Raw genomic sequence first — 17,852 nt, forward strand, 5'->3', positions numbered from 1 at the left:
AATCATTCCTTGATAGCTTCTGTTGACTTCATGATACTATTATTACAAAATTCCTACCCAAAATGATAGGTTAGAGCTCTCGCTAAAATTCCACATTCTAAAAATTCTAAGAATAGACACATTCTGCAACTTGATGCAGGAACAAGACTGTAAGAACCTGAACTATAAGCAGAAGTTATACTTTACAGTGGGTATCCCAGATTGTGCTGCCATTAACTGAAGACTCATTTTTATTTTCTTTTCATAAATTTTGTTATTAAACACCTCAAGCTGTTTTTTTAATATTATTTTAAGTTGCATGGATGCTCTTGCTGGTAGAAATAAAACTTATACCACTTGAATGAGCATTAATGTGCACAATATTATGTACCTCGAAATTACCTGCAGGACTGCTCTGTAGGTTCGACTCATAAATCCTAACCAGGACTGTGGCAGCAGTATGGAGCGGTGCCATTCAGAAGGTTGAATGTTAACCTGTGCAACCCACCAGAAAGTGTAGAAACAGTTACATTAAGTCTAATATATGCAGAACATATGTTCTCCAACATGCAATTTGCAAGCAATCATTTTGCTCATGGGTGTAGGACATTACACATGGCTATAGGGAACAAAAATGATAATGTATGTTGTTCTTCTTTCTGGTTTTACCCACACCAAGTCACCCAGGCCAGACAAAACTGGTTGCTTCAGGTAGCTCAACAGATAACTGATCCCAGAGAAAGCAGTGGAACTATATGTGGCAATAAGCACAAGAGTTAGTAGCACTGGCAGATAAAAATATGTATATAACAAAGATGTTAGTGCAGTTTATGTCTGTCATAGTTTTTGTAAATCTTAGGTGCTTCTAAAAGTTTTAAACAGACATTTAAAATAAAAACAAGTAGATGACTACCTAAATGCAAGGGAGATTGTTCAAAAGGAGTTAGTATCCATGACTGGGGTATATATAACTATGTTCAAGTACATAGTTCAAACTTCCTTTAAGTAAAGGAGTTGTTAAAAAAACCAAACTAATCACCAAGTTTCTTTCTAGGAAGCACCAGTATAGAACTACCAGGAGAAAACCCACACTGCCTCAAAGATAGTTTAAAGAAATATGCAACAGCTCTCCCTGCCTGCCTCCAAATCTCACACAGCTATGACAGCCTCAACTTCACAACAGAATAATAACTCAAACAGTCAACTACAAATCTGATGTATGTGCACAGACTTTCCTCATAAGCCCAAGTTTGTTCTGTTCAGCAAGCACCATAGCAAACTGACACAAAGACTTTTTCAGAACATGTTGAAAAACAAAAATGAAGTGAAGTGATCTCAGTAAGTAACAAGCCATTTTCTAGCCCTTGGTAGCTTAACAACATAGTTACAGGGGCAAGTTAAACAGAAAGGGTCACAAATTCAAGGCCACCAAGAAAGTTCTTCCAGACATCAGTCCTGCATGATGTATGTACCTCTCTCCATGCAATTTGCATGTTATGCAATTTATAAATCAAAATATATTAATTCACAAAAAATGTGTATCACGACTAATTAGAGGAGTCTCTATTTCCCTCTCTCTGTGACTGGCTTAACTGCAGCAACATTTTACTAAGGTAAGATAGGAGTTCAGGTGTCTTCTTTTAACTGCTGTGTTTTCAGACCCACAAACAACATAAGCTCTGTAATTAAAATGATGGGTGTGTATTGTTATATCTCATTATATTCCATGGTGGGCATACAGAATTGATTTTTCTTGCTACCGTCCAATTATTTCTACTGTCTGCCTCTACCAAAAAGATGAAAAAATGTCATCATAGCCATTTGGACTCCATTGGAAATAAGTTATTTAATCTCAGCAGTTTCCAGGGTAATCAGTTTTTAATAAAGGAAGGGCAAACATGTCAGGTTGAGGTGAGACGGGATATATCTCAGTATCCACTGTTTAAGGCCTATACTTTCTAAATTAAAAGAACATGCCAGACTCCCTGAGTAATGGAAAAACCCTGTGAACTGGGATTAAAAATTGTGCAAAGCCCACCTAGAGTAACTAATCTTGCCAGGCTTAACGTTATTATTCTTCCTTTTTATTCCTCCTATTTTATTTTATTATGAAGACTAGTCACCGTTAACATCTAAAACACTGCATGCCTCAAGGTATGCAAACCCCTCCTTTCTCCATCATGTGCTCCACTGGCCTCCTCTGTACAGAATGGTTAACCAAGACAAACAACTGAACTTCCCTTGAATTATCTTCCTAAGTCTTCCTGCTTCATCTCCTCTATGTCCCTCATGATCTACATAATGCAGTCACTATTCTTTCTTTACATGGATTTTATAACATAGAACAAAGGACTGTGCTAAAGCTTCACACCCACTGTCAGTGGTGAACTTAAAACAGTTGTAAGTACTAACACTCTATACAAATAAATACAATCTAAAAGTCAACCAATCAAAAGAGATGACCTACTCCACCCCACAAGCCATACAAATACACTCCACAGAAAAAAAGAAATCTCATCTTTAAATGACGCAGTAACATTAGTCCTTCCTTTTTAGCCAAAATTTTATTGACACACCCCTCTCATCTCTGCTTATCAAATCCTCCAACAAGTTGATGAGCAGTCAAGGCTCCAGTCAGAATTGTTTTCCTTAGGTTCCCAAGGCATCTGCAGTGACTCCAGTCTTCACCTTTACCCCTACTCTGAAACTATTTAGACTTGTGCATTTAGATTTGCCTGGTCTCATGGAGATCTATGAATTTCACCGTGTAATCCACACCTGTGCACCAGAGCAAAAGCAGGCCTTCAAAACACTTCAGGTGCTCGCGCAGGAAATATAAAGCTTTAGGTGTACTGTTGAATTTAAAGCAACTAGACAACATGGTCTAATCAGGAACATATTATTAGTACCTTGCACATCTTATCTAAAATTTGCACATGTGCTTGATCACCAGCAGAACTGCTGAGCAGCTTTTGATTAATTAACTTACTTCATGGCAGTAAACATTTTGCAGATATGTGGAATGAATGAAAGGAAGACAAGAGGGAATTGAACATCTTCGCATAACAAAGAACACTCAAGTAAAATTCATCTACGACTGAAAATTATTGGATATAGTGCTGAAGATTATCACATAACCAGTGCTGATACCTGCTCTTTCAGTACAGGATACTAGCACTTTCTTTATTTCTCCTCTATCACTGGATACACAATGATAACAACAACTACAGTAAGCATTGGTTAACTCATATGAGCAAGCATAGACAAAGCTGACAGTAAGCGAAGCTCAGATTCTTTTGAGTGTGCACTTTATGTGTAAGATATTGGGCGGGTGGGAGGCATGGGGAAGGAGGCTCTGAAGGGACTTCTGAACCAATGATGAGTGGTTGTGAAACACTGCCATACTGGGCCTGGGATGTCCTTGGGAGGCAGCACAGCCAGACCAGGCTGCCAAGTAATTTTCAAGGAAGAGCTGCAGCCTGACATCTGAGACAGTAAGAAACAGCATGAGCTAGGAGCTAGTAATCTGAGCCTATTGATCAATGCTTAAGAAGGACATGTCTCCCTGAAAAGACACACAAGTGTAGACTGTGCTGGCCAAAACCCAAGACAGGGAATGCTGGCAAACCACAGGAGATACTACTCCTGTACTTCAACACTTCCAAATAGACATGGCACAAGTTTTGCACGCTTCTGCAAGACTGGAAAGTAATTTCAAGTGAAAACAGAAGCTTACTTCCCCTCTCCAGTGCACTCCCAATAAAAATCAAACACCATGGTAAGATCTGGATTAGCTTTCTTTCAGCCCTGGTGCCTTTGCTGCTGCCATAGTTCTTTGTATATTGCTCACTCCTTTTGGACTGATACATACCCAGCAGGGGGCACAGAAAACAGATTGAGGGAACAGTGAAATTAAGCATGTTTCTATCACTTCCCTAGGTATCTAATTGAGATAATACTGTTTAAAGAACCTAGAAACTATGATACCAGTAATGGCCCATCTTAAAGTCTGCTGTAGAGTAGTAAGTTCTTTTACTAGGTACAACAGGTTTCCACTTTGATAGCCCTGCCAACTCACATGGTCCCTAAATTCAGCTCATCTCTAACATGTGTGGCTGTGAAAACATGTTTTAGACAATACCATATGTCAGTGAGATGTTTAGGTGTGTATTTAAATGCCCTTCTCACATATGGGACATATAAACTGCAGCATCAGTGATTTCATAAATAAGGCTAGCGTTACATATCCATATGAATGAAACTGTGAAGTAGCATCTCTTTTCTTCTCAAATTTTGCTTAGAGGCTTGCTCTTTTTAACATACTTGCAAGCATACACTTCCAAATCCTCCCCCCAGCATTCCTTTGTGAGAAAAAAATTGCCCGTCTTTCTCCAAGGCACATTAGACTGAGGAGGAGAAAAGCAAAAATCTGTGAAAAAATTTACTTCCTGAATACTGTTTCATCACTGGAGGAGATACATTCAGTAAATTCAGTAGTGGAAACCAGCACAAAGTAGTTCATAGTCTGAACTACATCCATTGAAATACCTAGGCACAGAAGAATACACTACACCGAATTCTGTCCCAGAAAATCCAATTATCACCTTAAGGTACTTCACATACAAGGTTTGAATAAGCCCTTGAATCTCTTGATTACATCAAAATCAGACCAGAAAAGAAATGTACAGAAGGAGCTTTCCACTTTAGTGCTTAAAGATGCATGTCACCACAGCACATCTAATGAATGCACTTAAAACGGAAGCAGGGAATGCTTAATCTGCGAGTATACAGGTGCCTAACATGATTATTATTTGCAGAGCAGTATTTAATACTGTACAATTCACCAATGGCACCCACCTTTGCCATTGTGCCTGTAAATATTACTATTAGGGCAAAACAACTGTGCTATTTCCAAAATAAAGCAAGCACCTGAATATCAAGAACATGCAAAGGCAAGACCATCCTCCTTTATTTGAAAAACACTGCATCGGTTCAGACTGGCAAAGCCACATTTACCACATCTGTACACATCTGTACAGCAGGCTGCCTCTGTGCTTTTTGCACGTAGCATAAACTGTTCCCTTCACCTCCATTAAAGAAAGAAAATATGAGTAGCTAGCTGAAAGCCTAATAACTTTGACCCAAAACATACATTTACAGAACCATCAAAACATATGGTACATGGTGTGAACATATGTGACTATTCATCCTCATTCATTTTCACAACCGAGGTAAGTGAAGCTGCTAAGAGATTGTTCCTATAAACTCCTAGGGAAAATTACTCTGAAAACTAAAACAATCACAGGTAATTATTAGCTAATCTAGCCCAGGTGACTGTGATAAACCTCAGGGACTTCTTGTACAGTATGATCCAGGCAGCCACAGAGAAAACAAAGAAAACCCATGGTCTATGTGACTTCTGACCACCGTGAATACACTAACTTACACGTCCTCTCAAACAGAAGTTAACAATCTCTGTTTAATAATCAATCAAACAGCACATCCCAATTTCTGGGGGAAGATGATCTTCCTCTTTCAAGTCACCAGTGACCAGTAAAGAGCAATACAGCATTTCAAATGCACCACTATTTATTGAACATATATTCTGCCTCCCATGAGATACCAGTCCAAATAACATCAAAAAACTCTTCTGCATCTTAATCTGATCCTGCTGACAGGTATTACAGCTGCATCCAATCCCTCAGCTAGAATAGCACCTAGGAGATAGAGTAAGCCTGGCCTATTAAGGTTTAACAGCAAATTACCTTTTTACTGTTGTTGTCACTGTTAGATTTGAATGGCAGCTAAACCTAGGTATTTGTTATTTGTATGCTTTATAGACTTCTAAACGTGCAAGAAATTCTCTCCTCTGCATACAAACCTCATGTAACTTGGGTTTTTTTGGTAGCAGAATCTCAGGCATCACACTTTTACACATAAAGAACCTCACAGAAATTAAGCTGGTTGCATCAAGCCCCTCCCCATGTTCCAGTTTTCAAAAATTAAGCATAATAATGGCAACTAAGCATATGCAGATGCAGACAGATATGCAACCTGTAGATTCACATTCTACAGATCAAATCACTGAAGAGATAAAAAAGTTATTATCCCAGTATGGCAATTATGCTGATGACTGCTAATCCCTAACTAAGGAAATGCCAACTGCTCAGGATTTTTAGAGATAAAATAAATGGATGCTTGCTATCTCCCAATTAACTGTAATTTCTTGGTGTTTACATCCACCTCACAGTTTTCTCAGAGCTTTATGCTGACTGCAATGCTTCAGAGGAAACTTGTTCTTAATGAAACACTTCTTCCTTTACCTAAAAAGTCACTATAAGAGTTAAAAACACAAAAAACAAACAAAAGAAAAAGCAGTCAAAGCAGTACCAGTGTCATTCTGGTAATTTAAAACCCCTAAAACCTGCTTAATGTGCTGTGTTAACTCTGAAGCAATGACTTTGCAAAAACACGTTAATTCCAATAGCCACTGCAGGGAAAAGATGAGCCTAAGTCCTACTAACTCAATTTTCTTAGACCAATACTGCTATTTCAGAGCTTTATAGCTTAAGCTCCCTGTTTTTACTGTTAAACACTGCTCGCCAGAAGAACACCGAGGACTAAACAAACACTAAGGCATGAAATTCTGATGGATGAGCCCAGGGACTCATTTCTTTTCTAGCCAAAGGCCCAGATATCTTTTTCCTGACAACCCTAACTCCAACTGTCTCTAGGTACAAGGGGAAAAAAAGGCAAGAAAAAACATTTTTGTCTGTTAAAGCAGTGTAAGCTGAGAACAGAAATACTGATATATTTTGATCAAAATTTTATAGTTATTGTAAATTTTCACTAAAACGGTGCAGTTAGGATTGTCTGAAGATGTTTTGTGTTTAGGTTTATATTTCAAACACAGTTGGATTTCTTTTTAGTTTTACTACACCTTGAATCAATTGACTTTGTAAAATACTGAGATACTTAATATAATATTTCTGTCTCCAGTCACTGGTATGTATTCACTAACTCCATCCAGTTCACCACATTCAATAAAAACCCCACACTTTGTCAAGCAAACGTTTTAAGGTTGTGTTTCTATGAAGGTAGCTTGTTAGCATAAGAAAAGTCAATTTTTGATGTGTTGCTGGATGTTACAAGCAATGCTAGTACACACAAATAAATAATTTTTTTTTACCAGAAATTGTATTTGGTGCTTTAGTAGGGCAACAGGCGAGTGTTTACAACATAGTAGTTTAGAATTGATCTTCATCCCACTGTAATCCCACTATAACACTTTAATACATGGCTTTATTACAATATAATTAAGTATGCTTTTCTCCAGAACCTCTGGCACTGAACCCAGGTCCCACTGAATGAAGCAACTACATAGAAGGCAGAGCTTTTCTTTCTGGATGTTGTGCAAGCCCACACTTCATTCATAACTTGTTACTTTAAATTTGCTCCTCTGACATATTTGTGGACTTCCCCTGGTGCTCTCCACTGGAGCACCCAAGTAGTTAGAAAACACTCATTAATTTATTTGCACACTCCTGTGATGATGAGGGGTATTATCTCCAGTTTCTGCTTTCACTCTTTAGCAGTAAAGCTGTCAAGATGGAAAATATCTATTAAATTTGCATACATGATTAGATAACTTGACATCTGTGTTTAAGGGTGGGTTTTGTTCTTTATTTTTACTAGTTTGAGAGAAGAACTTGCCATCTGAAGTACTTCATAATGCTGTTGACACTGCCTTCATAACACAGCACCAGGAAGAGATTTCTTTACCCCAGTCCAACTGGTGCTGACTAGCTTTCATCCTTGTATGACTTGACCTAACTTCTGCTGGGATTCCATGTGGTGTCTCTGTGGTCACAAGACATGATTATTACTTTCTGTGGCTTTTCAGTTTAGAAGGACCAAAATGATAGGATGTTTTATGATAGGTAAAAATCTTATGTGCATGCTAGCACATGGAAGTGTTTGAGAGATGGTACAGAGCTGGAAGACTGCACCAGGTAGAAGCAGCCAATTCCAGCATGGTATGCATTCACATCGCTGAACTGGAAACTTCAGGCAAACTATGCTGCAGACAGGTTTGCTAGAGAGGGATCTAGTTTATTTGCTTCAAAGAGACCAAGGGAGTGAACCAGTACAAACGCAGTGTGAACAAGCAGGGAGCAAGACCTGAGAGCAAAGCCTGGAGGGAGCCGTGCGGATGCATCACAGGATCAGAACGTAGTCCCCAAGCATTTTCCACTGCAGACACCCATCTTCTGTGCCAGGCTTTCAGTTTGTAAACAGAAAACTCTCCAAACCCTGTGCATGCAACCTTCCCACTCAAACCTGTGCTATACTTATTTCATAACAGAGATTGTTTGGTGTCATTGATTTTATTAGCATCATAAAGGAATTTTGCAGCAGGCAGGCTTTAGGTCTGTTGGGTGTCACTCACAAACCAAAATCAGGACCCAGACACGCTCCCACCTGCAAGCCATATCTCATTCATTCTACCTCTTCCAACTTCTGCAACAAGTACAGTGTGAGTGTTAGATAAAACACTTCCTTTTATCACACAGTTCTGGTTCACTGTCAACACAGGATGCATCCTGTGCTCTGAAGAAAAGACTCCTCTGTACAAACAGCGTACAAATTATCTTTAATAGCACCAAACTGCCTGTACATGGGACAGAGAAAGGACTAATAATAGGACTGTTTAAGCTTTTCTATCCTTGAAAAGTAGAACAGCAATGGGCATTGCTGGGGTGGAGGGCGGGGGGAATCTTTAAAATGTCCAGACATTTATACATTGTTTTCTTTTCTGGATATTCTGCCTAAGACTCAATCTAATTTTTATAGAAGTTTTTTTATCATCATCTATGCTCTTTTGCTCTTATCAGACTAATTCATACATTCTTATTTATATCCTGTGAGCAGAAACTTCACCCTCAGATGCATATAATTAACTTTTGCAGCAATACAAAATGATCGCATTAACAGTTATTTTATGAACTTTTAAAGAGATTAATACACTTCAACTTATGTTAATAACTGCTCTCATTGGCATAAAATTGGGAAAGGAAGACTTATTTTCCCTAGATCCAGTTTAACTACTTATTTTGTTCTAGTGCTCTCCAATTTTTCAAAGATCAACATTCGTATCAACCATGAAAGTACCATAATTCTAGACTCTCTGAAAGATTTTGTTACAAGCACTTTATTTCCTGTAATGATTAAGTGGGGACTTATTTTGTGCCCTTTTTTCAAAACCACACTGAAAGTAACTGCATTGTTTCAGTGCCATAAGCCTAATAGGTCAGGGAGCTGAAACATTTAAGAACAGAATAAAATAGCAAGTCGTAGCAAGGTGTAGATGTCATTTCCTCAGAGAGTCCCATCATTGTTCAGACCTGCTATTCACCTGCAACTGGTTACACACAAGTATAAGGCAGGTATAGTAGTGTGCAAGGCAGATAAAGGCAAAGGTCAGCTTCTGTCTGTTCTACTGATTTTTCAGAAAAGGTACTCCAGTAGTGAACAGTTAAAAAAGTATTTACATGTTCAATTCTAGTTAGTTGTACCTCACAGCAACTTTAGTTAATTTTGATACATTCATACATGCCATTGCTAGCTGACACTAATTCCTAATTAGCATAAACAAATGAGGTAGTAAGGCAGGGAAGTAAGCATAATTCTTCTGAAAAGGGAAGAAAAGCCAGCAACTTACCTCATGAATGAGGGCTACCAACATTTGCTGGAAATTGCGTCCTCTGCTGGCCAGAAATCGATTTATAGGCTTGCCATCTTTGCCCATATGGATTGGAAGGTCGTAACACAACAACATGCCAGCTTAAAGAGGGAGGGACAGGGAAAAGAAAGGTCAATACCAATACAATACTAACAGTTAAGAATTCTTGCATAAGTCAGTGGAGAACCCAAAGTAAAGTGAAGTTAATTTAATAAAGCCAACAATTTAAAAGTGTATATAGACATATGCAAGTGGTGTTAAACGTCATTGTTTCTTAAACTGATTTACTCTCAGATTCATAGAAATCTTTGGGTCAAAGCATGTATACCTGTCTAACTTCAAGAAAGTGACAGCTTACCTGCAAGGCCTGGCGTCATGCCTGGTTGGTTGTTCCTCTCGTACATTTTCAGTAAGAAGTTTGGAACACTTGCCATGGTCTTCCCCTGGTCTGAGTGTGTGGTCCCTCCTCTCAAGGCTGAATGATACACACCACGCGGCATGTTGGTCATCTCCTGTTTCACAAGGGATGTTGCAAACTCTTCAAATGCTGGATGAAATGCAAGAAAATAAGGAGAGAGGAAAGGGAATGTCAGAGCCTGATGACTGAGAGAACAAACAAACCCTGGAAAACCCAAAATGACACCTGTGCTTCAGGGGAGATACGCTTAGATAAACTAGTAATGACACATTCAGATGAAAGCTCAAGGTCAAAGAATTGAGAACTCTTAGCAAGTCTCTCTGACACCACACTTGCTACCACTGCAACTTCAAGAAGCTCTAAGTCATGTCAGATACTAAGACTGGGAAGAAAAATAGCCTTAACCACTCCATGAGGTACTGATTGCATTCTTTGACTGCTACACCAGTAACACTGGCGTGTGCTGACAGAAGGACAATGAGAAATAAAATCAATGTTTACCAACATAGTGAAAAGTATTGTCTCTAAAACCAGGTTGTTCTTAAAGAGATTTTAAAGAAGCACAATGCAAAGAGGGTAGATGGAGAGAGAGCATATATATGCAAAAACAAGGGATACAGAGAGAGCTGAGTATCACCTTGATTTCTGTTACCATAGCAGTACAAATTGTTTATTAAGTTTTGTGCTCTCAAGCTATCAACTTTATAATCTAACCACATTTAAAATTATACAGAATGTAATATAAAGTTATTGTTCATTTGTGAAGCCAATCTGAAGCAGCCTTTACAGGCAGGCACATGTTAGAAAAAAGGGTCATGTTTCTCTATGTGCCACATATGTACATATATATGACTGCATGGTGTTTGTTACATCACAATCGGGAGCCAGCATTGTACCAGCACCTTGCAAACCTGGTATGTTTAAAAGTCTGTTAGTGCTTTCATTATACAACTGAGGTCTAAGGAGATTTATAACAACTGTTTCACACTAGGCTTGAAACTTTGGCATACAAGGTCCCAAATCACATGCAGTCCTGCTTTGACTAGAAGACAAAGGAGACAAAAGGGCACTCAGTTATCCTTTCTGGTTCCAAGAAATACCTATGGCAACTTGTAATAAAACAGTTTTACACTGGAACTTCCTCACATTTCAAGTTTTCAGCAAGTTCCTGTGATTTTCAGCAATGCTTTCCTCAATTCAACTTCACAGTTGAGTAGCAGTCTAAATCTGAAAGGTTTTGTAGCATGGCAGGAAGGACACCTACATCTCGGGATTTTTTTTTTCCCTCCACCTATAATGCCAATATTCTTCAAACAAAAACCTCAGAACGCAGTTAGCAATTTTCACTACAGTGATTCAGACAGAAACTATAAATCTTTGTCCCCAATCCTCAACACTACGTCGTCTCCCGACAAAACTAAATTTATTGACACGAAAACACTATCCACCTACCTGCTCCAGACTTTTGTTTAGGGTGGCTACAGCAATAGAGAAGAAATTCTCTGAAAGCGGACAGCTCTTTCCCTGCTGGTAACCATCCACATTGACAGACAGCCTAGCACAGGTAATATCACTGCTATCATATTACTGCACTTGCTAGTTATGCCAAAGGGCTTAATACTTACAAGCCATTCAAAAGCAATTCTTCAGGCAAGACAGACAACCCAAGGATCTAGGCTGCCAGATATAACTCAAACTAAAAAAATCTGGATAAATTTAATGAAACACCTAGATGTGCAGCAAATGCCAGAATCAGTCTGAAGGAAAAAAAGAGGTAACTAACATCACAGGAACAAAATTCTTGGCATCCTTCCTGCAGACATATACCTCTCAATACTACTAATAATAAATAAATAGCTGTTGTCTAAAGTTTACAGTTTGTTATATGAGATTATTTTTAATTCTCTGACTACCAGGTTTGACAAGTCTCAGACATCCAGAATGAAAAACCATTAAAATAAAAAATAGTAAGGCTGTCACACCCCTTCTGATACCCTGTGGACTCTAATGCTTTGACACAATATGGAAACTGAAATGACAAACCAGTTTTAAAGGCATATGAGAGAAAATACTACCTAAAACTTCACTTTCCAATGCTTCACATAAGCAGACAGCTATGGTAAATTGGAATTGCAGCATGTTCCAACCAACTGCCATAGAAAGTCTACCTTTACTTTGTTTCCTAATTGTTCCTCAGCTCTGTTGCAGAAACTGGCCCTATAGATTTGTTTGCAAGCTTAGACATTTTCCTCCCACAGAGCTGGAGAAGGTGCTTGGGAGAAAACCCCACAATTCAGTAGCAATGCCAGCACCAAGCCCACCTTGTGGTTGGAACCTTTTAACTGCAGCTGCCATAGCATTAAGTGTTCAACTCTTCAGGAAGAAGCACATGGAGGCTGAAAAAACCTAAAGATTTTCCTCCTCCTGCAAGGATTAAAGAAGAGAGAGGGAAGAAAAAGCAGCAGTAATTCAAAGCTTAAGGAATCAGCAAGGAAAAGCAAGAAGAAGGGAGATCTCACAAGCAGCAAGCTAAACTTCCTTTAGAAGTTTCAGTTGATTTGGTATGCACTAACTAGGACTTCAGGGGAAACTCTGAGAAACAAGACACTGTCATTTTAAAAAGCATCCTGGGCCTTCTCCTTCTAGGCAGTATGGAAGTAGTGAATTAATCTCAATAATGTGTAATGGCAGGATTCCAGCAGATGAGTTGGCACAGGTTCAGCTCCAATTGGCTAAGAACTACAAAGTCTCTGTTCTATCTTGGACACTGTCTCACGAATCCAGTTTCATACCCTTTCAGTGAAACAGTTAACTCACAACAACCCCCCCTGCTGGCCACTAAAGCTTTTGTTCGACTGTTCTGTATCCTGTGTTAGCAGATAAAGACTTCTCTGAGGGAGAATCTATTCAGTAAATGCTTGGGTGTGAAAAGCTATTTGCATATATATGTTTTTATACCAGTCTGTGGTAGCTGCATCTTTTTATTCAGTCAGTTCTCTCCAAAGCCCATTTTGGTTTCCCATCTTCCTGGTAAGTTGCTTATCTCAGCATCCATTGCACAGCTCGAGTTTTCTGCCCAGATGCATCACTCTCTTTTGTTGAAGTAGGTTATGTCAGTCTCTCCCACAAAGCTTCCAGAACTTACTAGTTAGCACACATAGACTCTCTAGGTGAGGCTGCACATACTCCAGACTCCAATGCATGGAGTATTTATGAATAGATCTTTCTAGGAGCCCCCACTGGAGGAAAATACTACTACTATCTCATGGTAATGTTTACAGGTTGCAATCATACTTCAAGATCCCAGGCATTCTACAAAAAGTGAAAGAATGCCTGTGTCCAGGCACTAACGTCACAATCTTGTAACTGGAAGTGAAAGATAGCATTAATGAGAGTAATCAAGTGAACATTAAAAATTCCAAATACTAAAGGTGATTCAACTGCACAGGTGTCAAAACAAGTGCATCAAACCAGAGAACATCTGTTGAAACATACTTCAGTATCAATATGCATCGCTAAAATTAAGCATTAAGCATAGTACTAGTATCTTTTTTGATTAAGTAGATTTTGCATACAGCATTGTTTTAATGCTATTAATACTTTGTTTATAAAACACTATGGGTTTGGGTGGTTTTTTTTTTTTAATTCAGGGCTAAAATACAGACCTGCCTTTAAAAACATCTGCTCAGTCCTGCCTATTGAAGTTGCACTGTGATGAAACAATGGGCACTTGAAGTAAATAAGCAACTGGCTTTTCCTATAGGACAGATAAGGATTTTTAAGTTATGCTATAAGCAATTTTTCCACCATCAGGACCCTCTGACCCACTGCTTTCCTAAAAATGGGTTGGGGGTTTTGCTCTCCTCTGAACTTTTACTTTACATTTTTTCCTGTAATTTGATAAGATATTTTCCCAGGGGAAAAAAAAAAGGCTGCACTTTAACACTGCACTCCATTATAAAAAAGCCACATGTCTGTACAGTCACTGTGATTATAAATCTGCAAAGTAACCTCAAATACTGAATATATTATACCTCCTAAAACAGAAGCTGGCATTAGAGATAACAACTTGATATACGAAGAACCCGGAACAAAAAGATCTGCCTCCTTTTCCTCTTCTTCATCTTCATTCATGTCTGCCTCCTCCAGTGAGTCAACTTCTGGTCGTGCCTGAAAGATCAAAAAAATGAAAATGTCAGCACAAAAATTCCAAATCCTCATTACCTTTCATGATTCCAAGTGTCAACCAAGTGCCAAAAATACCACCTAAATATGAAAAGTTCCCCATTTCATTAATTTCACTCCATCTCATTAATTTGAAGGTGAAGGAATAAAAGCTTTTCTTCTAACTGAATGAAAGGTAAAACTGGTTTATCACATGGGTATGCAAATCCACATCTGTATTAGCAAAATTAATCTTGACACTTATAGACTGAAGTAATATTACTAAAACTTCATTTTCACTCTGATTCTTCTTCAGAGTAAAACAATGTTTCATACTTGCACTTTAATATACACAGAACATTTCTGCTAGAAGTTATTTTTCCATACTAGTTTTCAGAATTTGAAAAACTGCAACATACTTCCAATGCTTTCAATGAAAACATATTTACTCATTTTCTAATGAGTGTAAAGTAACAGCACCAGTAATACAGAGCTAAGTACTACTGTGAAACATTTAGCATTGCAGCAGTGCAGTATTCCAAAAATAGCACCTACTTTTCAAACTGACTTGCCCGTTTCAAGAACAAAAGCACTAAGCATGAGTGTGATTGCAATGGATGAAGCAGTAATCACAAGAGTTGCTTAGTGTCAAGACTCAACTGCAAGCATTAACAGAAGAGCATAAAATGCATGTGAGGTGCCCAAAAGATAACCTGCTGATTTAACTAATGAAAGAAGAAAAACTACCTTCTGACTGCTCATGTTACATGATCAGAAAGTAACTCCTGAAACATACAAAGTATGTTTAGAGAGGAGACATTGCTTTATTCTGTGCAGGGTGCAAGGTGGAAGATTTCCACAAATTAAGCACACTTACTGAGGTTTTTCAGTCCAGACTTATACACTACAGTTAAAACACCACGCCTATCTAATACACACGTTCCACCTAACCATTACATATTCATTATGTTGAGCAAGCATGACGTGTTTTCTCTTGAGCAATCAACCCAGAGTCTTCTACACCTGCGTAGCAGTCTCTGGTGGTCTTTGGTAGTTGTCTGGGGAAGAATACCCCTACTTCTTTTGTCCTTTTATGGTAATGCATCATCTGAGGACACCAGGGGCTTTGTTTCTCTTGCCAACCTCTCATTTCTCAAGATACAACCCATGTCAGAGAGAAGTGTCAGATATCCTTACTATTAAACATACAGCACTGCTACCTGTTCAGGAAGATGAAGAATTGTATGTTCTTCAGAGCCGAATGATGAGAGTGATTTATAGGCTGAAATGGCTACAACAGCATCCTAGAAAATTAGAGAAAGAAAATCACAAGCACAGCATATGCTATTGCTACCTACTGGAAACTCCACACACAAAGAGCTTATCTACTAGCCACTGAATGCTGAAAAAAACTTTTAAATGACAATATTTTCCTGAGGGGCACTCTCAATCGCTTACTTTATATATACAATGCAAATTAGCAAGACCAATTACCTAGGCTTAATAGCAAACATTTTGACTGCTACACTCCATTACTGCTGGAGGGTAGTTTATGTAGAAATTTCCAAGCTATATTTAAATTAAAATACTTTGCTTCCACCAGCCCCATGGTGATGATGGTCCAACATTCCCACTGCGTTACAATACCCCACCAAAGAATTGAGTTAGTTGTCACAGCTGCAACTTTGCCAAGAATGCTTCACCATCACCATACCAAGGCTGAAGTCTACCAGAGGAGTCAAACTAGTTTGTATTACAATTCTCCTTGGCAGTGGCAGATGTTAGGACCATCAGTTACGACCTGTCATGTGCATTACATTGCTTCAAAAACAGTGTTAAACAGTCAATGACAAGAAGGGAACCCTATTAGAAAATGAGATTGCTGACACTGATAACCCTGTCTTGACAGAAGGGTATAAACTTAATATCCAGTTGCTGACACTAGGAATTAACATTTTTAGTTTTATTACCTACCTTGTTTTGTGTGTTTTTCCAAAGGAAGCTGATAACTTGAGCTTTGAATTTCTATAAAAGCAAACAAAACAGGCATTCAGATTTTCATTAACTAAATAAGCAGTTGAAATAGAGGCAGTTACCTGAAACAAACTGCTGCCACATCAACATGCACTGAGCTAGGAAAGTGAAGGGGGAGCAGGTTTGAACTGTAGATGCATTCACATGTCCTCACATTCTGGGAGAGGGAAACCTCTGATCAACCTTGCACTGGAATTTGTTACCTATCTCCTAGGATTCACTAACACAAGCTAAAATTGTGAAAATGTATGGAAATGTGCTTTATAATTAACCTGCATTAGGCAGTGGGTGCAATTTAGAGATATTAAAAACAAGCAGGCACATTTAAAACTCATATACAAAGATACACTAAAAGAAGAGACTCACCTTAGTCCATGAGTACATACCTCGTATTCGTTTGTATTCACTGTTAACGAGGGAACCAGGGCAAACAATTCATTCAGTGCTTTTAAAATGAGGGGTCTTGTATCACAGCTCAACTTTGGTGACAGAGAATTCCATGTAGAACGGATGCAAACAACCTGGAGGGAAAGTGGCAAGCACTGTTAGTAACAGCAATCCCAACTTGACTTAAACATAATTTCCTTCCAGCACTTGCCTTCTTTCTTCCTACTTGGGAACAGGAATTAATATAGGGTTCATAAAAATGAAAAAAAAAAAAAAAAAAAAGGAAGCATGTTAACAATTCACTTGTATTAACAGTCTCACAGTACATTATTTGACATCATGCAATAATGATGTACTTAAGAAATGATGTACTTAAGAAATGATGTACTTAAGGAGACCACAAAGCTCTTGTGAAATAAGATACCCTTTGTATACACAAGGCATGCCTTGCTAACGACTGTGCCCCTGAAGAAGAAATAAGACTGATAAGAAGGGAACATCCTACCCCAGGAGGCGCCTAAAAGTTGAATAATTGCTAATAGGCATGAAGTCAGCAAAAAATCTTTGATAACTGGAGGAAAGGTAAAAGCGGCAGGGGGAGATCACGACCACCGATACAATTCAAGACCAAAAGACTTACGTCCCCCTTATTATATGTATCTTCATGTAATGCTACTGCTCTACTTCACTTGCTAAAATTAGCTTAAAAGCAACCTGTCTCTGGGAGTTCAACAGGATGAAACCAGAGGAAGCTCTGTTCCATGGAAGCCCTCCAAAACAAAATGCCCTTAATCTTTAAACACAACCAAATTCAGCCAAATTTGAAGAACAAAAGATGAATGTAAAGCTGCAGGAATCCAGAAATCGTTGGGAAAATGTCGAACTAGAATAAACACTAATACCACAGCTACTTTAGCCCTATACTAAGCAGGTCAGCTCTTACAATTTAAAATAAGAGAAATCACTTCAACGAACCAGAAACATGAAAAAAAAATTATGTCAGGAAACCACAGATAATAACATCATGCTTCCAACTCTGAACTTACAAAAACTGTAAAGCTGGTTTGAAAAATCACAGAATTTATTTTCATACTGTTAATAATGAATTTGGAGTCTTGTCATTTGCTT

General features: G+C 38.4%; 1 protein-coding gene across 5 annotated transcripts in view; it reads right to left on the reverse strand.

Moving 5' to 3' along the window:
- The window catches only part of FOCAD (focadhesin), a 129,680-nt gene that overhangs the window by 44,130 nt on the left and 67,698 nt on the right, over positions 1-17,852 (reverse strand). For all 5 annotated transcript variants that reach the window (XR_774169.1, XM_010564448.1, XM_010564450.1 and 2 more), the window contains 7 exons: positions 16,724-16,858; positions 16,278-16,328; positions 15,524-15,607; positions 14,174-14,309; positions 10,080-10,268; positions 9,701-9,822; positions 382-474 (listed from right to left, as the gene is read on the reverse strand). Coding sequence is in view for 4 of the 5 variants with exons in the window: in XM_010564448.1 (XP_010562750.1) it covers positions 382-474; positions 9,701-9,822; positions 10,080-10,268; positions 14,174-14,309; positions 15,524-15,607; positions 16,278-16,328; positions 16,724-16,858 (810 nt within the window). In the remaining variant the exon portion in view is untranslated. The remainder of the gene's footprint in view (positions 1-381; positions 475-9,700; positions 9,823-10,079; positions 10,269-14,173; positions 14,310-15,523; positions 15,608-16,277; positions 16,329-16,723; positions 16,859-17,852) is intronic.

This window comes from Haliaeetus leucocephalus, unplaced genomic scaffold, assembly GCF_000737465.1.
Source record: "Haliaeetus leucocephalus isolate CR32 unplaced genomic scaffold, Haliaeetus_leucocephalus-4.0 Scaffold180, whole genome shotgun sequence".
Classification (NCBI taxonomy): domain Eukaryota; kingdom Metazoa; phylum Chordata; class Aves; order Accipitriformes; family Accipitridae; genus Haliaeetus; species Haliaeetus leucocephalus.